At 42.5% G+C, this 25597-nt stretch overlaps 1 protein-coding gene across 24 annotated transcripts in view; it reads left to right on the top strand.

Annotated features, from left to right (window-relative positions):
* The window catches only part of Abi2 (abl interactor 2), a 128710-nt gene that overhangs the window by 19388 nt on the left and 83725 nt on the right, over positions 1–25597 (top strand). For all 24 annotated transcript variants that reach the window (XM_045148049.1, XM_045148044.1, XM_045148038.1 and 21 more), the window contains exon 2: positions 18795–18962. In XM_045148049.1, coding sequence (XP_045003984.1) covers positions 18795–18962 — 168 coding nt within the window. The remainder of the gene's footprint in view (positions 1–18794; positions 18963–25597) is intronic.

Here is a 25597-nt window from a genome sequence, read left to right as displayed (position 1 = left end):
TTTTATTTATTTATTTGACAGAGAAAGGGCAGGGAAGAATGAATGGGTGTGCCAGGGCCTCCAGCTCACTGCAAATGAATTCCAGATGTGTGCGCCTGCTTGTGCATCTGGCTTATGTGGGTCTTAGGGAATTGAACCTGGGTCCTTTGGCTTTGCAGGCAAAGGCCTTAACTGTTAAATCCCTCCAGGCCCACCTCCCTGCCTTTTTTTTTTTTTTTTTTTCTTTTTCAAGGTAGAATCTTGCTGTAGCCCAGGCTGACCAGGAATTCACTATGTATTCTCAGGGTGGCCTCGAACTCACAGTGATCCTCCTACCTCTACCTCCCAAGTGCTGAGATTAAAGGCATGCGCCATTACGTCTGGCGAAATTATTGCTTTCATTGTGGACCCCTGATCTTAGAGGAAATGTTTCTGTTGTTGTCAGATCAGTTTGGAAAGAAAAGAGCTCTGCAGTTGACCATGACAGCATTATATTTGTAGTTCATTGGTATGCTGATCCCTGAATGACATAGTTCTTGTGATCTTGATCATGGTGGCAGTATTCCAATTAGTGCATTTCCATAGTTGCGGCAAAGAGGCTTTAGTACTAAAACAAGTAAAGTGAAGGTACTGATACTGTGGCATCTCATCCAGAATGTGCTGCCATTGTTGGTCTTTTTAAAAAATCTAAGCATGCAAAGGTAGTCTTAAATTATTCCTTTTCCTTTTTTTTTTAATTTTTATTAACATTTTCCATGATTATAAAATATATCCCATGGTAATTCCCTCCCTCCCCACCCCCACACTTTCCCGTTTGAAATTCCATTTTCCATCGTATTACCTCCCCATTACAATCATTGTAATTACATATATACAATATCAACCTATTAAGTATCCTCCTCCCTTCCTTTCTCCACCCTTTATGTCTCCTTTTCAACTTACTGGCCTCTGCTACTAAGTATTTTCATTCTCACGCAGAAGCCCAGTCATCTGTAGCTAGGATCCACCTATGAGAGAGAACATGTGGCGCTTGGCTTTCTAGGCCTGGGTTACCTGACTTAGTATAATACTTTCCAGGTCCATCCATTTTTCTGCAAATTTCATAATTTCACTGTGTCCTTTGCGGTGCAAAATCTTTGTAATTTCATTAGGTCCCAGTGGTTAATCTGTGGTTTTATTGCCTGAGCAATTGGGGTTGTATTCAGAAAGTCTTTGCCAAGACCAATATGTTGAAGGGTTTCCCCTACTTTTTCCTCTAGCAGTTTCAAAGTTTCCGGTCTGATGTTAAGGTCTTTAATCCATTTGGACTTAATTCTTGTGCATGGCGAGAGAGAAGAATCTATTTTCATCCTTCTGCAGATATTTATCCAGTTTTCAAAACACCATTTGCTGAAGAGGCTGTCTCTTCTCCAATGAGTATTTTTGGCATTTTTATCGAATATCAGGTGGCTATAGCTACTTGGGCTTACATCTGGGTCCTCTATTCTGTTCCACTGATCTACATGTCTGTTTTTGTGCCAGTACCATGCTGTTTTTGTTACTATGGCTCTGTAGTATAGGGTAAAATCAGGTATGGTGATACCCCCAGCCTCTTTTTTGTTGCTCAGTATTATTTTAGATATTCGAGGTTTTTTGTGATTCCAAATGAATTTTTGGATTGTTTTTTCTATTTCCATGAAGAAAGCCTTTGGAATTTTGATAGGGATTGCATTAAATGTGTAGATTGCTTTAGGTAAGATTGCCATTTTCACGATATTGATTCTTCCAATCCAGGAACAAGGGATGTTTCTCCACTTTCTAGTGTCTTCTGCAATTTCTCGCTTGAGTGTTTTAAAGTTCTCATTGTATAGATTCTTTACTTCCTTGGTTAGGTTTATTCCAAGGTATTTTATTTTTTTTGATGCAATTGTGAATGGGAGTGATTCTCTGATTTCATCCTCTGTGTGTTTGTTGTTAGCATATATGAAGGCTACTGATTTCTGTGTATTTATTTTGTATCCTGCTACATTGCTGTAGGTTTTGATCAGCTCTAACAGCTTGCTAGTAGAGTCTTTGGGGTCCTTTATGTATAGAATCATGTCATCTGCAAATAATGATAACTTGATTTCTTCCTTTCCAATTTGTATCCCTTTTATGTGTGTCTCTTGCCTTATTGCTATGGCCAAGACTTCCAAAACTATATTAAATAGAAGTGGGGACAGTGGACACCCTTGTCTTGTTCCTGATTTTAGTGGAAAAGCTTCCAGTTTTTCCCCATTTAGTAATATGTTGGCTGTAGGCTTGTCATAAATAGCCTTTATTATATTGAGATATGTTCCTTCTATTCCCAGTCTCTGGAGGACTTTTATTATGAAGGGATGTTGGATTTTTGTCAAATGCTTTCTCTGCGTCTAATGAGATGATCATGTGATTTTTGTCCTTCAACCCGTTTATGTAATGTATTACATTTATAGATTTACATATGTTGAACCATCCCTGCATCTCTGGGATAAAGCCTACTTGGCCAGGGTGAATGATCTTTTTGATATACTCTTGTATTCTGTTTGCCAATATTTTGTTGAGAATTTTTGCATCTATGTTCATGAGGGAGATTGGTCTGTAATTTTCTTTTTTTGTTCTATCTTTGCCTGGTTTTGGTATCAGGGTGATGCTGGCCTCATAGAAGGAGTTTGGTAGAATTCCTTCCTTTTCTATTTCCTGGAAAAGCTTAAGAAACAATGGTGTTAGCTCTTCCTTAAAAGTCTGGTAAAATTCAGCAGTGAATCCATCCGGGCCTGGGCTTTTTTTAGTTGGGAGATTATTGATAACTGTTCGGATCTCCATGTTTGTTATAGGTCTATTTAAGTGATTAATCTCATTTTGAAGTTGCTGCCGAACTCTGCTCCTGCTTGGGTCCCGCTGTCAGCCCAAGTTGGCGTTGCCCGGTCCCGGGCCGCTGCTGTGTTTGCTGGAGCTGGGTTCAGGCCGTGGGGGAGGGGAGGGAGCCGCGGCTGCTCTGGTTGTCTTGCTGTTCCACGTGTTCTTCTACCTCGCAGTCTGCTCCTCCGTTGCTCGCTGCCGCTCTCCCCTCATGTTTCCCGAGTTGCGGAGAGTGCGGTGTGAGGGGAAAATCCCGCACCTGGGTTTTCCTGTGGCTCGAGCTGGTCTGGCGGTTTTCTGCTGCGCCGCGGCTGGGGCGGTTGGCCGAGCTGCCGGAGCCGCTTTTCCCGCCTGTGCAGGCTCTGGATGCTCTATAACTCTACTACTTCTCCGCTGCCGCCTCAATTTGCTATACACCTCACTTTTTAGTAAAAGTGTGTATTTTGCTGTGTTTTTTTGGTCTTTTTCCCCCCTAGGCTGCTTTGGTTGGTACCTGCGCCGCCATCTTAACCGGAAGTCCCTTTTCCTTTTTTTAAAATTTATTTTATTTATTTATTTGAGAGTGACAGACACAGAGAGAAAGACAGATGGAGGGAGAAAGAATGGGCGCGCCAGGGCTTCCAGCCTCTGCAAACGAACTCCAGACGCATGCACCCCCTTGTGCATCTGGCTAACGTGGGATCTGGGGAACCGAGCCTCAAACTGGGGTCCTTAGGCTTCACAGGCAAGCGCTTAACTGCTAAGCCATCTCTCCAGCCCTCCTTTTCCTTTTTAAGTCACCCTTCCATTACCTTTTTTTTAGGTAGAGTTTCACTCTAGCTCAGGCTGACCTAGAATTCACTATGTAGTCTCAGGGTGTCCTTGAACTCAAGGTGACCTCTTCCTCCTGAGTGCTGGGATTAAAGGCCACCATGCCCGTCTTCATTATCTTTTCTTATTCTCTTCCTACTCTGGCTGCTTCCTTTCCTACTTTATTTATTTATTTATTTTTTGTGATAATCCACTGAGTTTCATTAATGTAAACCTATAGTCACCTGGGTAAGATGCTACCCACATTGGCTACCCGAATTGGGTCCAGTGACTTCTCCACTGAAGAAAATGTCCCTTTTTCTCAGCATCCATTAGCTGCCATTAGGCTCTCAGGGTAGGGTGGGGCCTCATGATTCTTTCTACTCCTTCCCTCTAGCTAGTTGGGGAGTTTGGACTCTACACATGTGTGTGTGTGTGTGTGTGTATATATATATATATATATATATATATATATATATATGTTTATATATATATATGTATGTATGTATATTATTTTATATGTATGCACATATATTATTTCTTTGAGATAGAGGTAGATAGAAAGAGAGAATGGGCATGCCAGGGCCTTCAGCTGCTGCAAGCAAACTCCAGATGCATGTGCCACCTTGTACACCTGGCTTATATAGGTCCTGGGGAATTGAACCTGGTCCTTTCAATTTGTAGGCAAGTGCTTTAACTGCTAAGCCATGTTTCCAGCCATATGTATATGTGTGTGTGTATGTATGTATATATATATATGTGTATATATATATATATATATATATATATATATTATTTATTGACAACTTCTGTAATTGTAAACAATTTCCCATGGCAATTCCCTCCCTCCCCCTACTTTCCTCTTTGAAACTTGACTCTCCATCATATCCCTTCCCCATCTTAATCAGTCCCCCCCATTTTTTTTCTTTTTGCTTTTTCGAGGTAGGGTCTTACTCTAGCTCAGGCTGACCTGGAATCACTCTGTAGTCTCAGGGTGGCCTTGAACTCATGGCTATCCTCCTACCTCTGCCTCCTGAGTGCTGGGATTAAAGGTATGCACCACCATGCCTGGCTCAGTCCCTCTTTTATTTTGATGTCATGATCTTTTCCTCCTCTTATGGTCTTGTGTAGGTAGTTATCAGGCACTGTGACTCATTGATATCTAGGCCATTTTGTGTCTGGAGGAGCACATTGTAGGAGTCCTGCCCTTCTTTTGGCTCTTACATTCTTTTCACCTTCTCTTCTGCAATGAACTCTGAGCCTTAGAAGGTGTGGTAGAGATATTGCAGTGCTGAGCACTCCTTCGTCACTTCTTCTAAGCACCATGGTGCCTTCTGAGTCATCCCAAGGTCACAAGGCCATCTGAAAAGAGAAGGTTCTTTTTTTTTTTTTTTTCCGAGGTTTGGTCTCACTCTGATCCAGGCTGACCTGAAATTAACTCTGTAGTCTCAGGGTGGCCTTGAGCTCATGGCGATCTTCCTACCTCTGCCTCCCGAGTGTTGGGATTAAAGGCATGAGCCACCACGCCCAACAAGAGAAGGTTCTTTAACCAAAAGTGAGAGTAGCATTAATATAAGAGTATGAACATTAAAAGAAGTGCTTACTGGGCAGTTTGGTGAGCATAGTATATATATTTAGCCCGACAGCAGCAGATGTTACACCCCTAGGGCTCATGACTACCTCTGTTGTAGGTTTTCAGTATCAGGGATATATTCCCTCCCATGGAGTGGGCCTCCAGTGAAATTAGAGACCAGTTGGTTTTCCCCATAACAGACATGCCACTATTGCACCTGTTGGCTCATTTGGCCTGGCTGGCCAAATACAAGGCTTGCGGTGTCCACTGTTGAGTATCCCCACTGGTGATTTCTCTCTCTCCCATTGAACTGCATGCAGCATAGCTTTTTCCAGCTTTCTGTCAGCTGGTCTACATGGAGGAGGTTTTTCAGCTCAGTTCTAGCAGGATTTCTCAGTGGCCTTGCAGCCTAAGTATGTGAAGTTTCCAGCAATAGGGTTTTATCATCTATTCTTGGTAGGAAACCAAGGGCCTTGGCAATGGACTGTAATGTTTTGGGGGCATCAGGGATCTCCCTGGCCAACAGCTCACTGACATACCTGGCACTAAAAATTTTCTAATAACAATCTATCAGCCCCATATTTTTTAAAGCATCATAAAAATTAACACTTGAAAGATTCTGTTGGTTTCCTAGGTATGAATTTCTAATATTTTGCATGATTTTTTAATTTTTTTCCTGTTAATCATTGGTTGAACCTTTTTTGGGGGGGGTTCTAATTTTTTTTTGTTTGTTTTTCTTTATTTATTTGAGAGTGACACAGAAAGAGGCAGAGAGTGAAAGAGAGAGAGAATGGGTGCGCCAGGGCCTCCAGCCACTGCAAATGAACTCCAGACGTATGTGTCACCTTGTGCGTCTGGCTTATGTGGGTCCTGGGGAATCAAGCCTCGAACCAGAGTCCTTAGGCTTCACAGGCAAGTGCTTAACCGCTAACCCATCTCTCCAACCTTTTTTTTGTTTTTTTGAGGTGGGGTTTCACCCTAGCCCAGGCTGACCTGGAACTCACTATGTGATCTAAGGGTGGCCTTGAACTCTTGGTGATCTTCTTACCTGTGCCCCCCCCCCCGCAAGTGATGGGATTAAAGGCTTGTGTCACCACACCTGGAAAACCTTTTATTTTATTTGTTTATTTTTAATTCTTGTCCTTTTTAAAAAAATTAATTTTTTTATTATGAATATACTTTGTATGGACACATCATGTGTGGGTACCATCATTTCCCTCCTCCCTGCCCCCATTCTGCTGAGGGCCCTCCTCATTGGGGTTGCTGGTATTCCCCATGGGGTTGTGGGTTCTGACTTGTGAAAGCTGCAGTCATTGGGGAGGGAGGCTGTGCCTGTGGGTATGTCATCCAGACCTGTGGCTCTTAAAGTTTTCTGCCCCCTCTTCTGCAAAACTTCATGAGCTGTGGTGGGTATGTTTTACGGCTACTTCAGTGAAAAGCTCTCAGGAGCCTCTGGATTTCCTTTTTGGTATGTGCTGAGTATCTTCAGTGTCTGTCTCCTTCACCCTGGTGTGAACTGTCAGGCTCATGATGGAAGTAGCACTGTTGCTTGTCTCCCTGATTCTTCTGTGGTTTCACCTGGGCCTTGGCTGCAGTGCAAGGGATGGTTCATCTCCTTGGGTCTCACTACCTTCCCAGGAGCTGAAGTGTGGTTAGGAGGCTGCCAACTTGACTGGAAGTCATTTTTTTTCTTTCAGTACAGGTATTTGTACTTTTCAGGAGGCACTAAGTTGAAATAGGGTTGATGGGTTATTTTCTGTTGGATTCAGGGCACTCCATCTTTTTTCTTTTTGGTTTTTCAGGGTAGGTTCTCACTCTAGCTCAGGCCAACCTGAAATTCACTATGTAGTCTCAGGGTGGCCTGGAACTCACAGCGATCCTCTTATCTCTGTCTCACAAGTGCTGGGATTAAAGGTATGCCCCACCACACCCGGCTGATCTCACTCACTTTATGTGCTGGCAGAGTACTGGCATCCACAGTCCTGGCCTCTGTTGTAGACCCTGCTGCAATCTGTACTCCACCTCTCAGAGCCTAGATGCCACTGCTGGTATGCCCCTGGGCCAATCTGCACTATTCTTCCTGTGCGATTTGCCTGCCTATGCTTGTGTGCTGTGCAGTGCACCCTGGAGTTGTCTACCATTGTTGCACAGTCTTTCCGTCTCTCCTGGTCCTGTATTCAGTAAAGGAAACAACATAGCATTGGTTGAAGGAAAGTTTTTTTATTCCCCCCCCATCCCCCAGGTATGGGCTCACTATAGCTCAAGCTGACCTGGAATATACTATGTTGTCTCAGGGTGGCTTTGAACTCCTGGCAGTCCTTCTACCTCTACCTTCCGAGTGCTAGGATTAAAGGGAGGCGTATACCACCACACTTGGTCCCTTGCTTTTTTTTTTTTTTTAATTGACAGCTTCCATACTTATAGACAATAAACCATGTTAATTTCCCTCCCTGCCTACCTTCTCTTTCACATATCCACTCTCCATTGTATCCCCTCCCTGTCTCCATTAGCCTCTCTCTTATTTTGATGTCATCATCTTTTCCTCCTCTTATGAGGGTCTTGTGAAGGTAGTGGTAGGCACTGCACCATCACAGATATTGAGGCCAATTTGTCTGGACGTTGTAAGCAGTCCTACCCTTCTTTTGGCCCTTACATTCTTTCCGCCACTTCTTCCACAATGGACCCTGAACCTTGGAAAGTGTGATAGAGATGCTTCAGTGCTGAGCATTCCTCTGCTACTTCTTCTGAGTACTATGGTGTTTTTTGAGTCATCCCAGAGGTCACTGCCGTCTGAAAAAGAGAAGCTTCTCTAACCAGAAGAGTAGCATTAAAATATGGGTATGAACATTAAGAGAAGTGTTTACAGGGCAGTTTGGTGAGCATAATATATGTATTTTGCCATGCAGTAGCAGGTGTTACACTCCTCAGGCTCATGATCTCCCTCAGTATAGGCTTTTGACTAGGTTTTCAGGACTAGGCATTTATTATCTTCCATAGAGTGAGCCTCCAGTCTGATTACAGAGCAGTTGGTTTCCCCCCTGTAACTGTCAGGTTCGCATTGCTGGCAGAAACCACTTGACTAAGAGCAGCTTTTGGGAAAAAAGGTTTATTTTGGCTTATGGATTTGAGGGGAAGTTCTATGATGGCAGGGGAAAATGATGGCATGAGCAGAGGGTGGACATTTAGCCAACATCAGATGGACCATAGCAATAGGAGAGTGTGCCAAACACTGGCAAGGTGAAACTATAATACCTGTGGTGGTTTGATTCTGGTGCCCCCCATAAACTTAGGTATTCTGACTGCTAGGTTCCCAGCTGGTGGATATTTGGGAATTAATGCCTCCTGGATGGAGTGTATTGGTAGGGGCGGGCTTATGGGGTTTATAGCCAGTTTCCCTATGCCAGTGTTTGGCACATTCTCCTGTTGCTATGGTCCACCTTATGTTGGCCAGGGGGTGATGTCCACCCTCTACTCATGCCATCGTTTTCCCCTGCCATCGTGGAACTTCCCCTTGAGCCTGTAAGCCAAAATAAACCTCTTTTTCCCAGAAGCTGCTCTTGGTTGGGTGATTTCTACCAGCAGTGTGAACTCGACTGCAACAATACCCATAAGCCCTCCCCAACAATACACATCTGCCAGGAGGTGTTAATTCCCAAATCTCCCTCAGCTGGGAACCTAGCATTCGGAACACCTATGTTTATAGGGGACACCTAAATCAAACCACCACACACCCATAACCAACATGCCACTGTTGTGCTTGTTCAGTCATTTGGCCTGGCTGGTCAAACTTGATGCTTGCATTGACCACTGTTTTCACCGCTGTTGACTTCTTTCTCCCATAGGGCTGCATGCAGTGCAACTTTTTCCAACTTTCTGTCAGCTGGTCTTCAGAGAGGAAGTTTTCAGCTCAGCCTCAGATTGATTTCTCAGTGACCTTGAAGCCCAGGCATGTTGTGGAGTCTTCAGTAATAGGGTCTTACCATCTGTTTCTGGTGGGAAACCAAGAGTTTTGGCAATAGCCTGTAATGTTTTGGGGGAATCAAGGATCTCCCTGACCAACATCGGTTGCCTCTTTGCTCTATTCAGTTTCCTTTGCTGTATCAAAACTTTGTGTTCTGAATGCTAGGTTCCCAGCTGATGGAGATTTGGGAATTAATGCCTTCTGAAGGGAGTGTATTGTTGGAGGCAGGCTTATGGGTATTATAGCCAATTTCCCGTTGCCAGTGTTTGGCACACTCTTCTGTTTCTGTTGTTTACCTTATGTAGGCTAGGGAGTGATGTCCACCCTTTGCTCATGCCATTGTTTTCCCCTGCCATCATGGAGCTTCCCCTTGAGCCTGCAAGCCAAAATAAACATTTTTTTCCCCACAAGCTGCATTTGGTTGGGTGATTCCTACTAGCAATGTGAACTTGACTGCAACAGTAAAGTGGTACTGAGGAGTGGGATTGCTGCTAGACACCTGACTATGTGGCTTCGACCTTTTGGAGTTGATTTTCAAGAGGAATGTGGAAGGATTTGAAACCTTGGCGTAAGAGATGCCTTGCAGTGCTGTAAGTACAGCTTGATGGATTATTTTGGTCAGAGTTGAAAGACCTAAATGCAGTAAGAACTATGGACTGTGAGGGCTGGTTTATGAGGGTAAGAAAGAGCTTTGCTTGGTCTGTGCTGGCAGTTTGTTTGAGAAGCTTTTATGCCTGTGTCCTGAGAAGTTGTGTAGGATTTCTTTGCATACAAATGAACTGGTGTGAGCAGAGGGATAAGACATAGGAAACATTTTTTGGGGGGTAAACTTCTGCCTGTTGAGCTGCAACCTTTGAGATTGGGCCAGCTAACCTGCAGTGGGCAACAGGAAGCATGTAGACTCTTTGAAAGGGCTTGAGTGCTCAAACAGTGTCCTCTTCTTCAAAGTCTGCTTTATTCCTTCCTAGTTTAACAAATTGGCACCCTACCTGGTATTGTGGAGTACAAGAAATGCAGGAAAGACAGGGTCATTGAGTTTGCAACATGGTGTTGTATTTTGGAAATGGCTATGGGCAGTGTGAAGCAGGTTTGCTGGATGCCTGCATAGAGACCCCATGAGCCCATAAGGATGACCTTGGGTTGCAGTGGAGACCCAGTGGAGATACCAGGACCACGAGGTGGCTGCTAAGGGAAACTGCTGGCCCCAAGTGAAGTTTTCCAGGACTGTGAGTAGCCTAGCTGGAGAGATGGAATTGGAACTCCAGAGACTTGTTGCTGGTTAGAATTGACTAGAGTTGTTGGACTTGGAGCTCCAGAGTTTGATGTTTGCCTTGTTTAAATCTTGTATTGGTTGAATATTTTTTTAAAATTTTTATTAGCATTTTCCATTATTATAAAAAAAAATCCCATGTTAATTCCCTCCCCCCCACTTTCTCCTTTGAAATTCCATTCTCCATCTTATTACCTCCCCATAACAATCATTGTATGAATATTTCTTTACTGTGCTCAGTGCCATCTTTTGCAGTGTGAATATTTATTCTGTGCCAGTATAGGTTTTTTGAGGTTTTATTTATTTATTTGTTTTTTGGTATTATGCCTCAGTTAAAAGACTTTGCATTATGGGGATATATGAACATCATTGGAATTGATAACAACTAGGGGACTTTTAAAGTTGGATGAATTCATTGTATTTTAAATTATGTGTGGTTATTAGTTTATGGGGGCCAGGGGAAGAATGTGGTGGTTTGATTCAGGTATCTCCCTTAAACATAGGTGTTCTGAATGCTAGGTTACAGTTTATGGAGATTTGTGAATTAATGACTTCTGGAGGGAGTGTATTGTTGGGGGAGGGGTTATGAGTATTATAGCCAGTTTCCCGATGCCAGTGTTTGGCACACTGTCCTTTTCCTGTTGTCTACCTTATGTGGGCCAGGAGGTGATGTCCACCCTCTGCTCATGTCATCATTTTCCCCCGCCATCGTGAAGCTTCCCCTCCTTGAAGCCTGTAAGCCAAAATAAACCTATTTTCCTCATAAGCTGCTCTTGGTTGGGTGTTTTCTACCAACAATGTGAACCTGACTGCAACACTTATCTATTGTAATATATTTTTTGTTTATTTTTTATTTTTTTATTTATTTGAGAGCGACAGACATAGAGAGAAAGACAGATAGAGGGAGAGAGAGAGAATGGGCGCGCCAGGGCTTCCAGCCACTGCAAAGGAACTCCAGACGCATGTGCCCCCTTGTGCATCTGGCTAACGTGGGACCTGGGGAACTGAGCCTTGAACCGGGGTCCTTAGGCTTTACAGGCAAGCGCTTAACCGCTAAGCCATCTCTCCAGCCCTATGGTAATATATTTTTAAAATTTATCTGTCTTTTTATATCATCTTGCTTTTTAGTGTTTCTTGTGTTATAATGTATATATTTTTGCATCTTGGATTAAGTTAATGCTTGGATTTTCTAGCTAGCTGTGTATTCTTAGCTGTATCAATTGATTTGATGTAATATATTTTCAGGGTAGGACCTTAAGGTGTTAGGTGTGGCCCTTAAGACTCTCAGAGTATCTACAAAGATGTTCTTAGGGGTTGAGTTTCCCTGCTATAGGAGTATTCGAGCAGGCTGAGTGGAATAAAATACAGGTAGATTCTAAAATTTAACTAAACACTGTACACATTCAATCAAAAACAGCCCCGAGTATGTATGCAAGAGTAGTTATTATAATGACCAGATCCTCTATCAACAAAGAGGTTTAGATTTCTGGTCTGTTGAGGGATCCAAGTCAGCTTGTGACCAAGTGAGACCCTTCCCTGGTGCAATCCCAGTTACCTTGGGTGATTTTGGTCTCAGTCAAGTTGCTGCTTGGGTCGTCGGGCTGCTGTTCTGATTTCTGGAGCTGGGCACTTGCTTTTCCTACGGGGCAAACTGAGCCGCTGCTGCTGCCTCTGCTGCTGCTGTAGCTGCCACTGCTGGAGCCACCACTGCTGCTGAAGCTGCTGCTGCTGTGTCCACTGCCGCTGCTCCCCCTGAAGCTGCTGCCGCCGAGTCTGCCGCTGCTGCCACTCCTGGGTCCGCTGCTGCTGGGGCCGCTGTTACTGGTGCTGGAGCCGTTGATGTTGCTGCCGAACTCTGCTCCTGTTTGGGTTCTGTTGTCAGCCCAAGTTGGTGTGGCCGGGTCCCGGGCCGCTGCTCTGTTCGCTGGAGCTGGGTTCAGGCGGTGGGGGAGGGGAGGGAGCCGCGGCTGCTCTTGTTCTCTCGCTGCTCCACGTGTTCTTCTACCTCGCGGTCTGCTCCTCCGCTGCTCGCTGCCGCTCTCCCCTCACGTTTCCCGAGTTGCGGAGAGCATGGTGTGAGGGGAAAATCCCGCACTTGGCTTTTCCTGCGGCTCGAGCCGAGTCTGGCGGCTTTCTGCTGCGCCGCGGCCATGGCGGTTGGCCGAGCTGCTGGAGCCGCTCTGGATGCTCTATGTCTCTTCTAATTCTCCGCTGCCGCTTCAATTTCCTATACACCTCACATTTTAGTAAAAGTGTGTATTTTGCTGAGTTTTTTTGGTCTTTTTCCTCCCTAGGCTGCTTTGGCATGGTACCTACGCCGCCATCTTAACCGGAAGTCTTATCTGTCTTTTTTTAAAAAAACATATTTATTTGAGAGAGGAAATAGGCACACTAGGATCTCTAGCCACTGCACAAAAACTCCAGATGCTTGTGCTACCTTGTACATCTGGCTTATGTGGGTACTGGGGAATTGAGCCTTGAACCAGGGTCCTTGGGCTTCACAAGCAAGTGCTTAACCGCTAAGCCATCTCTCCAGCCCTGGCAAAACTTTTTAAAGTGATTGTGATAGGCACTTTCAGTTTCGCTGAGATGAACTTCCAGACCAGGCCCAGATATGGAGGAAGGGATATTTATTGATATTTACAGACCCAGGGGAAGTTTCATAATGACAGAAGAAGCTGTCCTGCTTTCACAGGTCCAAGCAGCAAGAGAGAAGCCACAAGCCAAAAGCCATACAGCACACTTCAGGAGGAACTCAGGCACTTTGCATATCTTTAGATTGGAATTTGAAACCTGCCACCACACCTTAAGATCTGCCTAGTGACTTTTCTTCCTGCCAGGTGGCTGCAGAACAGACTACAAACTAATAAAACACTGAATATATTGGGACCATCTATTCAAGCTACCACAGTGATGGTACCATTCTGCATTCTTTCTTTAAAAAAATATTTATTTATTTGACAGAAAGAGGGAGAGGGAGGATGGGAGAGAGAGAGAGAATGAGAATGGGTGTGCCAGGGCTGCAGCCACTGCAAACGAACTCCAGACACGTGTGTCCCCTTGTGCATCTAGCTTACGTGGGTCCTGGGGAATCGAACCTAGGTCCTTTGGCTTTGCAAACAAATGCCTTAACTGCTAAGCCATCACTCTAGCCCCATTCTGCATTCTTTCTGGTAATGAACTTTTATTCTTAAGATGTCTTGTCTAGCCTTTAGTGGTATTCGTGTGTGGGATTTTGGCCCTCCTTAAAAGTGCATGGTGGTGTCTCATTGTTTCCATTTGCCTTTATTCATGTCATATTGTAGAAGTTCCTTTTGTCAGTGCTATTAAAAATGTTACAAAAGCAGTTTAAGGAAGGAATGATTTATTTTGGCTCACAGTTCTAGAAAATTCTCTATCACAGAGGAGAAGGCTTGGAGGCAGGAGCTTGAGCTAGCTGATCACCTTATAGCACAGTTAGAAGCAGACAATGATGAAAGCTACTAAGCTTGCTTTCTTCTCTTTAAAGAAATACATCATGCCAGGCGTGGTGGCTCATGCCTTTAATCCCAGCACTTGGGAGGCAGAGGTAGGAGGATTACCGTGAGTTCAAGGCCACCCTGAGACTGCATAGTGAATTCCAAGTCAGCCTGAGCTAGAGTGGAACCCTACCTCAAAAAAACAAAAAAAAACCCTTATTTATTAATAGTTTTTATTACATATATTGTTCATAATCTCCTATCATTACCTCTTCCTGTCCTCCCTCGCCATCCCATTTCCACTGAACCCTCCCTTTTTTCCTCAACTGTTGCCTTGCTTTGAGGTCGTTTTTATCCCCGTGTGTGTGTGTGTGTGTGTGTGTGTGTGTGTATGTTCCTATTAGTTTAATTAGGAATGCTTGCATGAGCATGTGTGAGGGATTATTTCCTTGAGTGTGTATAATTTACCAGGTGACTATACTACTGAGGAAAAATGTCTTTCTCTTCCCCTGCCAGCAACCATTAACTGCTAGTACATCCTTAGGCAAGAGGGCCTCATGCCCTGCTCTACTATCCATGATGGAATGTTGATGGTCCCAATATTGTCCTGTGCAATCTTAGCAGTTGGTGTAATGCCATAATGCAATAACCCATGTCATGTCTTGTCTGAAAGACAGCATTCCACAGTACTCCTCCCCATCCTCTTGACTCTTTCACCATGTTCCCTGAGCCTTGGTGGGGTGAGAGAGACTTCTCACTTAGTGTTGGGAATCTGAACTCAGGTCCTAATGCTTGCCCTCATGATCCATCTCCTAGTTCCTATTTTGTAAGATATTGTAGCAAAACTTTCTTCTTCTTTTTTTTTTTGCTTTTCCCCCCAAGGTAGGGTCTCACTGTAGCTCAGGCTGACCTGGAATTTGCTATTTAGTCTCAGGGTGGCATCGAACTCATGGCGATCCTCCTACCTCTGCCTCCCAAGTGCTAGGATTAAAGGTGTGTGCCACCATGCCTGGTGAAAATGTTGTTATTCTTGCATTATAATTGACATATTTTAGAATTTACAGGTTAAAACTTAAAATGTTAATTTTAGTGAGATATAGTGAGGTCGTCTGTTTTGCTTTTAGTTAATGCACTTTCTTGGAATGCAGAGTTAATAGTTCATTAAATAGATAATTTAGAAACACTCTTCTCCTAGCTCCATTATTGAGTCAGGTATTGTGACAATACCATGACTTCTGTTGATATATTACATTTACTGATTTTTTTTCATGTTGAATCATTCTTGCATCTGTGAGATAAGTCCCACATGATGACCTTGGTGTATAATCTTTTGGATTTGCTCTTGAACTTAATGTGCTAGTATTTGTTGAGAATTTTTGCATTTATGTTCATGAGTGATACTGGTTTCTATGCTGGTGAGTTCAACCTGTGACAGCCTCATGCATCTCAGTAGAGCTATGAATGCAGCCCAACACATTTATAGATGACAATATCATGTCACAATGTCAAAAGGCTGGACTCTCCAGCACCGTTTTTTTTTTTTTTTTTTTTTTTTGAGGTAGGGTCTCACTGTAGCCCAGTTTGACCTGGTACTTTATAGCTCCAGGCCGATTCTAATTCACAGTGATAATCATAACTCTGCCTCCCTAGTGCTGGGACCTAGTGCCAATTTAGGTGTTTGCGTGCCAGCCCTAATTAATTTTTTAAATTTTTTATTTTTTTGAGAGAATGGGAGAGAGAATGGGTGTGCCAGAGCCTTCAGCCTCTGCGAATGAACTCCAGACTGCATCCCCTTGTGCACATGTGTGACCTTGTGTGCTTGTGTCACTGTGTGTCTGGCTACTACGTGGGACCTGGACATTTGAACACGAATTCTTAGGCTTTGCAAGCAATCTCCATAAATGCTAAGCCATCTCTGCAGCCCCTAATTAATTTTTTGAAAATACTATTCATTTGATACATGGGAGAGAGAGAGAGAGAGAGAAAGAGAGAATGGGCACACCAGGACCTCTAGTCATTGCAGACGAACTCCAGACGCATGTGCCTCCTTGTACATCTGCCTAAGGTGGGTCCTGGGGAATTGAACCTGGGTCCTTTGGCTTTGTAGGCAAATGCTTTAACTGCTAAGCCATCTCTCTAGCCCCTCTAATTAATTTGGTTGTTTTTTTGAGGCAGGGTCTCACTCTAGCTCATGCTGACATGGAATTCAGTATGTAGTCTCAGGGTGGCCTTGAACTCACAGCAATTCTCCTACCTCTTCCTCTCGAGTGCTGGGATTAAAGGCATGCGCCACCATGTCTGGTTCCTAATTAATTTTTTAACATAGGTTGTTCTATGACCCATTCCCTGGTCTCTGTTTTCCTGGGTGCCCTCCTCAGTTGTGTTGTTGGTGTTCAGTGTACTATGTCTCTGGAGGGAGCTGTGCCTCAGTATGTTTCTCCCACCTATGGCTCTTAGAATCTTCTTGTCCCCTCTTCTGTAACAGTCTCTGAGCCTTGGCAGGTGTGTTGTCAGTTGGTGTTGACTATTCTGTAGTCTCTGTATTTGTTATGATGTGTTTCATTTCACTACAGTGTTGTTATATTCCTGTTATATTCCATTGGGAGAAGTGAGAGTTATATGCTGATGTTGGTGAGTCTCCTGCATTTCATTTATGAGATTGTTGTTTTTTGATGATTTTCTTCCAATTCTGCCATTTGTTTATTAATGGTCCCATTAATTTTATGTTTAGTATGCCTTCATGATGGGATTCTGTGTTTGGAGTACCTGTTTTCATAGGAAGCTTCCATTAAGAGGGTAGGAATTCTTGTTGGGGATCTGTTTGTTGACTTGATATTTTACACTGGGATTTGCCCATCTCTAGTTTGACCTTTTGTTGTGTTGAGAGAGCAGTAATTGTTCCTCTTGAGACCCCCTAAGTTGTATCACTGTGTCTTACTGTGGGATTGTGGGGAAGCTGTCTGACTGCTTGCTTGAACAGGGTCATCTAGGGTCTAAGTGGGGGGGGTCCTCCTTCTGTGTGTCACCTGTTTGGCTTGCTTGTTGTTCAGGCAGTGCTCTTTTCTCTCCCTTTTGTTTATTGCTTGAGGACTTTGCAGTGTGATCTGCAATGGGGTGCACGTTGTGCATCTGGCTTTATGTGGGTACTGGGGAATCAAGTCCTGGCCAACAGGTATTGCAAGCAAGTGCCTTTAACCACCACTGAGCAAGATCTCTCTCCAGTCAAAATTCTATCTTTGGTGTTCTCACAGGATGTTTAGGTTCAAATAGAACTAAGCAGTCCTGGTCCAGGTGTACATTTACTTATCTTCTTTGTCTCAGTTCTAGTCTCTCTGCATGGTAATGTGAACTACTTAATTTTTTTCCGGAAGACTGTGGCTGATCCCAGCGCTTCAGCCATTTTCTTTTCCCAGCATGAGATTCCTGGGGAAAGTTCAGTCTTGGAATCCAATGTTTTACTGTATGATAGCCAGAGGGTGAGGCACAAGTATCCCATGAAATATATTGATTCCTGCCAGGATGAGTACAGTTTGGCAGTTAACTATCACTCAAGGCAGTGATATTTGTTATATGCAATGATTTATAGTTTAAAGTGACTCTTTATATCTACTGTCTGGCTTAAAGCTTCCAGTTTCTCAAAATGGTTAAATCAAGGATTATCTCTTTTGTCTTGTAATTGAGGAAATTGAGAAACTGACTGTTTTTCTAGATTGAGGTTATAGTAAATGTCAGTGCTGAAATTAACATAAAAGATTTCTGACCATTGTTATGTGTTGTATTTTCCCCTGAACTACAGAATTAGAGTAAGAAGTTGATAGCATGAAATTTGTAATGTACATTTCTTTGCTTGGCAACTTTGAAAATAATAATTTAGCTGTTTTTTTTGCTATGTAGTACCTGTTTCTCAAATAGTGTGTGCAGTTTCTGGAACTGACATACTGCTTGCTATTCTAAGAAGGTACTGAGTTGTTTATATATTCATTTAAAAATATTTTACTTTTTATTTATTTGAGAGGGGGAGAGGGAGAAAGGGAAAGAGAAAGAGAAGGAGGGAAGAAGAGAATGGGCATGCCAAGGCCTCTGGCCACTGCAAACAAACTCCAGACACATGTATCACCTTGTGCATCTATCTGGCTTATGTGGGTCCTGGGGAATCAAACTGATGTCCTTTGGCTTTGCAGGCAAACACTTTAACTACTAAGCCATCTCTCCAGCCCCTGATTTTTGATATTTTTCTCTCATAGGGTTGCCATGCTTGAACTAGTTGAGATACATGGATCCTTTTATTATTTTATCATTATTAGCAGTTTAAAAAATTGTTTATTTATTTGCAAGTAGAGAGAGAGAGGGGAGAGACAGAGAGAATGGGCATGCTAGGGCCTCTAACCACTACAAACGAATTCCATATGTATGTGCCACTCTATATATCTGGCTTTATGTGGGTACTGGGGAACTGAATCTGGGTTCTTAGGCTTTGTAGGCAAGGGCCTTAACTGCTGAGTCATCTCTCCAGCCCTATTAGCTGCTTTATTTGTTATTATTAATACTTTGGTTAGACATAGTAGCCACATTATACTCACATTTCAATGTGAGAATGAAAGAATGAGGATTCAAAAAAGTAGAATAAAGTATACCAGAATTTATACGTTCAAATCATTGTCTGTGAGCTGTCATTACTTAACATGTCCATTGAATAACAGGTTTTAAATACCATCTTCAGAATTTTAGTTGTATTTGTAGAAAGATTAATTAGTCAACTGAATAGTTTGAAGTTTGTATAAGAGTGATAATTGTCTTTTGGAGGCATTTTTGATTGCAACAGAATGGTTTTAATGAATACTTGCATAGGTTAGCTTGCTAGAAATGGATTTATCTTTGAATTAATTGTACTTTTTCTTCCTCTAGTCAGCAGATAAGCAGCGAGCCCTAGAAGAAACCAAAGCCTACACCACCCAATCCTTAGCAAGTGTTGCCTATCTGATAAATACCTTGGCCAACAATGTCCTACAAATGCTGGATATCCAGGCATCCCAGTTACGAAGGATGGAATCTTCAATCAATCATATTTCACAAGTGAGACCATATTGTTCTTTACTTGCCTTTGAGAAACAATTAGCACAGCCCGTTTTGTCATGTTGGCAGCCTTGAGTGTGTGAGTTAATATGCATGTATTTGTAAAATACAAACTCAGTATTTCATTATTTTAGGATTTTTTTAAGGTTTTATTTCTATTATTTGATAGGAAAGGAATTTTTTAAGAATTTATTTTATTTGCAAGAGGAGAGAGGGTGAGGGGAAGGGAAAGAGAGAGAGAATGGGTATGCCAGAGCCTCTAGCCACAGCAAAGGGACTTCAGACACATGTGCCCCCTTGTACATCTGGCTTACTGGCACACGTGGGTCCTGGGGAATCGGGCCTCAAACTGGGGTCCTTAGGCTTCACAGGCAAGCGCCTTAATCGCTATGCCATCTCTGCAGCCCCGAAAAGGAAATTTTAATGGATTCTATTAAAATCAGTCATCTTGGTAGCATAGTTAGTTCAGAAGTAAAAATTTGCCCTTAAAAATTTTTTTTTTTTACTTAATTTTACATTCTTTATTGCTTTAAAAAATGAAATATCTGTAGCTTGGTGATTGTTTAAAATTTTTGCATGTCAGCAAGTGATTTACCACCCAGCTAACCCCCAACTAAGTCCAAGTTTATGTTTACTAGGATGACACCAACTATACTTGCAGTACTGTAAAGTTTAAAAGACGTTTTTATCTTTGATTAAATGTTCTCTTATTTTTTCCTTCTTTTTCCTTGTAATCTTTCTCTTACAGTTTTGAAAACATATCTGTGGTTCTAATAGGCTTAGCAGTTTAGCTATTGCTCTTTCAACATTAAAATACTTTTTTTTCCTCAATTTTTATTAACATTTTCCATGATTATAAAAAATATTCCATGGTAATACCCTCCTTCCCCTCCCCACTTTTCCCTTTGAAATTCCATTTCTTATGATTTAAAAGCTTTTTTAAAAAAATGTCTTATTTATTTATATGAAAGAGAGAAAAAGAGAGAGAGAGAATGAATATGGGCGTGTCAGGACCTCTAGCCACTGCAAACGAACTCCACACGCATACGCCCCCTTGCGCATCTGCCTTACATGGGTCCTGGGGAATTGAACCATGATCCTTTGGCTTTGTAGGCAAACACCGTAACCGCTAAGCAATCTCTTCAGCTCTGTTATAAGCTTTTTTTAAAAAAAATTTTTTTTATTTTATTATTTTTTTAATTTTTAAATTTTTTTTATTAATTCGTTTTGTATTCAGCAAATACAGTCAGTTTGATAACATTATTAGGCTCATCCATGACCTACCCCCTTCCCATTGGCCCCTCCTTGTTGACGTATATGGGTCGTGCATTGTAGAGTTAGCCTACTGTTACGGGTAAGATAAATGTCTCTGCATATCATGACCCAACACGTGGCTCTGACATTCTTTCCGCCCCTTCTTCCGCAAAGTGTCCCTGAGCCATGTTGGGTTCATTTTTGGTGTGCTTCAGTGATGAGGTGCTGGGCGTCTCTGAGGCTCTGGCTCTCTGATTTGGTAGGAGTTGATTTTTCTCCGTGTTGGTCTCCTTCCCCCGTGTGCTGGTTTCGAGTTTATCAGGAAAACAGCACTCTTGCTTGTTTCGCCAATTTTTCTTAGTTTCAGCTGGTGCCCTTCTGGGGTATGATGGGGTGGCTCTCTCCTTAGGATCTACATCTATCTTTCTTTCCCTGGGATTTGCAGCACAGCTAGGCAGTTGCCATCTTGGCTGGAAGTCCTGTTATAAGCTTTTAATATAAATTCTTTTTTTTTTTTTAATTTTGGTTTTTTAAGGTAGGGTCTCACTCTAGCCCTAGCTTATCTGGAATTTACTGTGTAGTCTCAGGGTGTCCTTGAACTTGTAGAGATCTACCTGCCTCTGCCTCCTGAGCACTGGGATTAAAGGCATGCCCCCCAATACCTGGCTTCTTATAAATTCTTTTTTAGAAATACTTTTTTATTTTTCAAGCAAAGAGAGACAGAGATACAGACAGATACGGAGAGAATTTGCATGCCAGGGCCTATAGCCACTGCAAATGAACTCGAGACGCATGTGCTACTTTGTGTATCTCTCTTCATGTTGGTACTGGGGAATTGAACCCAGATCTTTAAGCTGTGCATGCAAGCACCTTAACCTCTGAGCCATCTCTCCAGCACCCTTTTATATAAGTTTTTAAAAAATGTATTTTAAAAACAATTATCTGAATTTTATTTATTTGAGAGAGAGAAACAGGCAGATAGAGACATGAGAATGGATGCTTCAGGGCCTCCAGCTACTATAAATAAACTCCAGACACATGCGCCACCTTGTGCCTCTGGTTTACATGGGTACTGGGAATTGAACTTGGATCCTTAGGCTTCACAGGCAAGCACTTTAACCACTAAACCGTCTCTCCAGACCCTTATATAAATTCTTTTATTTTTATTTTTGAGAGAGAGGGAATGAGAGAAAGAGAGAAAGAGAATGGGTGTGGTAGTCTTCAGCCTGCTGCAAACAAACTCCAGACATGTCTGCCCCCTTATGGCACATGTGCGACATTGCATGCTTTCGTCACTGTGTCTGGCTATGTGGGACCTGGAGATTTGAACATGAGTTCTTTGGCTTCTCAGGCAAGCACCTTAATTGCTAAGTCATCTTTCCAGTACCCCTTATATAAATTCTCAATGACTGTCTGTTGGTACAGTTTTCTTTTTTATTTTTTTATTGACATCTTCCATAATTGTAAACAATATCCCATGGTAATTCCTCCCTATCCCACTTTCCTCTTTGAAACTCCACTCTCCATTATATCCCCTTTCCCTCTCAATCACTCTCTTTTATTTTGATATCATGATCTTTTCTTCCTATTATGATGGTCTTGTGTTAGGCACTGTTAGGTCATGGGTATCCAGGCCATTTTGGGTCTGGAAGAGCACATTGTAAGTAGTCCTACCCCTCCTTTGGCTCTTACATTTTTTTTTAGCCACCTCTTCTGCAATGGACCCTGGGCCTTGGAAGGTGTGATAGAGTATTTCAGTGCTGAGCCCTTCTCTGACATTTCTTCTTAGCACCATGATGCCTTCTCAGTCATCCCAATGTCACTGCCATCTGAAAAGAGAAGATTCTCAATCAAAAGTGAGAGTGGCATTAATATATAGGTATGAACATTAAGAGAAGTGCTTACTGGGCAGTTTGGTGAGCATAGTATATACATTTAGCCAGACACCAGTAGACATTACACCCCTAAGGGCTCATGACTACCCCTGTTGTAGGTTTTCAGTATCAGGGATGTATTCCCTCCTATGGAGTGGGCCTCCAGTCCAATTAGAGGGCAGTTGGTTTCCACCATGAGAGACGTGCCACTATTGCACCTGTTGGCTCATTTGGCCTGGCTGGCCTATTATAAGGCTTGCAGTGTCCAGTGTTGAGTATCTTCACTGGTGGTATCTCCCTCTCCCATTGTACTGCATGCAGAATGGCTTCTTCCATCTTTCTGTCAGCTGGTCTACATGGAGGAGGTTTACAGCTCAGTTCCCACAAGAGTTCTTGGTGACCTTGCAGCCCAAGTATGTGGAGTCTTCAGCAATAGGGTCTTACCATCTGTTCCTGGTGGGAAGCTAAGGGCATTGGCAATGGCCTGTAATGTTTTGGGGTCACCAGGGACCTCCTGGGCCAATAGCTCCCTAGAAGGTATCCCATCCCTGGCACTGAAAATTTTCTATGGCTCCTGTATGTTCCATTGTCCAAAAAGTAGGTTTCCATATGATTTTTTTATATCCTCTTAGATTTTAATTATCCCTCCCTCCACCTTTCTTTTACTCAATCTCTTCACCTGACCTCACTTTGGGCCTTTCCACCCCCATTAGTCTGTTCTTCTACTTACATATATACAATACATAGTTTTCATAACTATTTCTTTGTTTTTTGGTCACTTAATACTGTAGCTGGGCATGGTGGTACAACCCTTTAGCAGTTAGGAGGCTGAAGCAGTAGGATTATGAGTCCAAGGCCTACCTGAGCTATATAGTGAGATCTGATTTTAAAAACAGGTGGGGGGGGGGAGAAGGGGGTGGTGGGGATACTGTGGTGAAAAACTAACTGTATCTTTAGTTTTGATCTGCCTTTAAAGATTTTTATTTCTATTTATTTATTAGAATCAGAGAGAGAGGGAATGGGCATGCCAGGGCTTCTAGCCACTGCAAACAAACTCCAGACACATGTGCCACCATGTGCTCTGGCTTATGTGGGAGCTGGGGAATCAAACCTGGGTCCTTAGACTTCACAGGCGTATGCCTTAAGCACTTAGCAATCTCTCCAGCCCTTGGTCTGTCTTTTTGAAAGACCTTCGAAAATTTCAGTTTAAGTACTATTATCATTTTGAGTAATTTGGTAGCATCAACACTAGTTTTAGACCTCAACAATTGAAATTTTTCTGGACTGAAAATAATTAAAAAATATATGTATAGATGATTTTTAAAAAATACCTTTATTGTTTAGTACTGTTTTGAATCTGACTAATTCAGCGATTTCTGAGTTTGAAAGCTTAGCAGATTAGTGTCATTAAATCAAATAGTATAGCTTACATTGTATTTCTACTATAAAATTCATCATACAGACTTCCCTCTTTCTCTCCAGATGGGGGACAGGGTTTTGCTGTATAGCACATGCTGGCTTTGAATTTGTGATTATGTTGCTTCAGTCTTCCAAGTACTGGGATTACAGGCACCTGCCACCAATTATGAATTACTAGTGTAAGGGTTTCTGTACATCCCATATAAACTTCTGTAGACATTTTGTATTTGATTACTTTTTTACAAAATAATGTATTAAAATTCTTGATATTTCTTTCTTGATTAATTTGTTTATTTATTTATTTATTTGAGAGCGACAGACACAGAGAGAAAGACAGATAGAGGGAGAGAGAGAGAATGGGCACGCCAGGGCTTCCAGCCTCTGCAAACGAACTCCAGACACGTGCGCCCCCTTGTGCATCTGGCTATTGTGGGACCTGGGAAACCGAGCCTCAAATTGGGGTCCTTAGGCGTCACAGGCAAGCGCTTAACCACTAAGCCATCTCTCCAGCCCTTTGATTACTTTTTTTGCATGTGTGTGAATGAGAGAGAGAGAGAGAAAGAGAGAGAGAGAGAGAGAGAGAGAGAGAGAGAGAGAGAGAGAGAGAGTGTGTGTGTGTGTGTAGGCTAGATGTTGATGTTAAGTATCTTTGTCAGTCACTACACCTTATTTATTTATTTGGTTTTTTGAGGTAGGGTCTCACTATAGCTCAGGCTGACTTGAAACTCACTATATAGTCTCAGGGTGGCCTCAAACTCATAGCAATCCTCCCACCTCTGCCTCTTGAGTGCTAGGACTAAAGGTGTGCCTGGCTTTTCATCTTAGTTAAAAAAATTTTTTTTTGTTTATTTTTATTTATTTATTTGAGAGCAACAGACAGAGAAAGAGGAAGAGAGAGAGAGAGAAGGGGCATGCCAGGGCTTCCAGCCACTGCAACTCTAGACGCGTGTGCCCCCTTGTGCATCTGGCTAACGCGGGTCCTGGGGAATCGAGCCTTGAACTGGGGTCCTTAGGCTTCACAGGCAAGTGCTTAACTGCTAAGCCATCTTTCCAGCCCTCCATCTTAGTTTTTGAGATGAGTTCTCCCACTGAACTTGGAGCTTAGTGGTTTGGCTAGACTAGCTAGTCAATAAGTTCCAGGGATCCCTGGCTTAAAAAATAATTTTCTTTTTTTAAAGGTAGGGTCTTGCTCTAGCTCAGGCTGTCCTGGAATTCACTGTGTAGTCTCAGGGCAGCCTTGTATTCACAGCAATTTTCCTACTTCTGCCTTCCAAGTGGTGACATTAAGGGTGTGTGCCACCACACCTGGCTTTCCTAGCTTTTATGTAGGTGCTGGTGATCCAAACTTTGGCTTTCATGCTTGCTTGACAAGCAGCTTACTCATTGAGCCATCCCTCTAATCCCTTGATCTCCTTTTTAACATGCTGGGACTCTTAAATTAATACTCAGATAATTGGTTTCTGTGGAAAAATAAGTTGACAAATTTCTCATTTGATATAGAATATCAAGGTTTATACATGAAGGCACTTTACATGTTTGAAGTATTGACAAAGGGTCTAAAAAAGTAAGAAAAGAGCAAATAGAGAAGAGAAATTCGAGCCAAGCCTTGTGGCTCATGTGTCTTATTCCATGTCTTGGGAAGTAGATGCAGGAGAATCAGAAATTCAAGGCCATCTCTGTATAGGTGAGTTTGAGGACATTTTGGGCTATATGAGACTGTCTCAAACCAAAGGAAATTCAAGGAAGAGGAAGGAAAGAGGGAGGGAGGGACAAAGGAGGAAGGGAAGGGGGGAAGGAAACTTTTAAAAAAATTTTATTGCTTTTAAGGGAAAGTAGGAGAGACTATATGAGTTAATACATAGCAGAAAGAAAATAATGATAGTGGTTTATTTTCTCATTCATTTATTTTTCATTTTTTGGTAGAATCTGTAGAACTCTGTAGTTCTCAGTAAAGAGAGGGGATTGGCAAGCTCTAGGATGAAGGTAAATATTGTACCACCACCCTCAACTGAGAGTGTATGCATTCAGTCAGTGTAAACACTTTATTTTTGTGTTCATACATTGGCATTTAATTATATGGTCTGATTC

The sequence above is a fragment of the Jaculus jaculus genome, chromosome 4 (assembly GCF_020740685.1).
Source record: "Jaculus jaculus isolate mJacJac1 chromosome 4, mJacJac1.mat.Y.cur, whole genome shotgun sequence".
Lineage (NCBI taxonomy): Eukaryota > Metazoa > Chordata > Mammalia > Rodentia > Dipodidae > Jaculus > Jaculus jaculus.
This window is presented reverse-complemented; position numbering and strand designations above follow the sequence as displayed.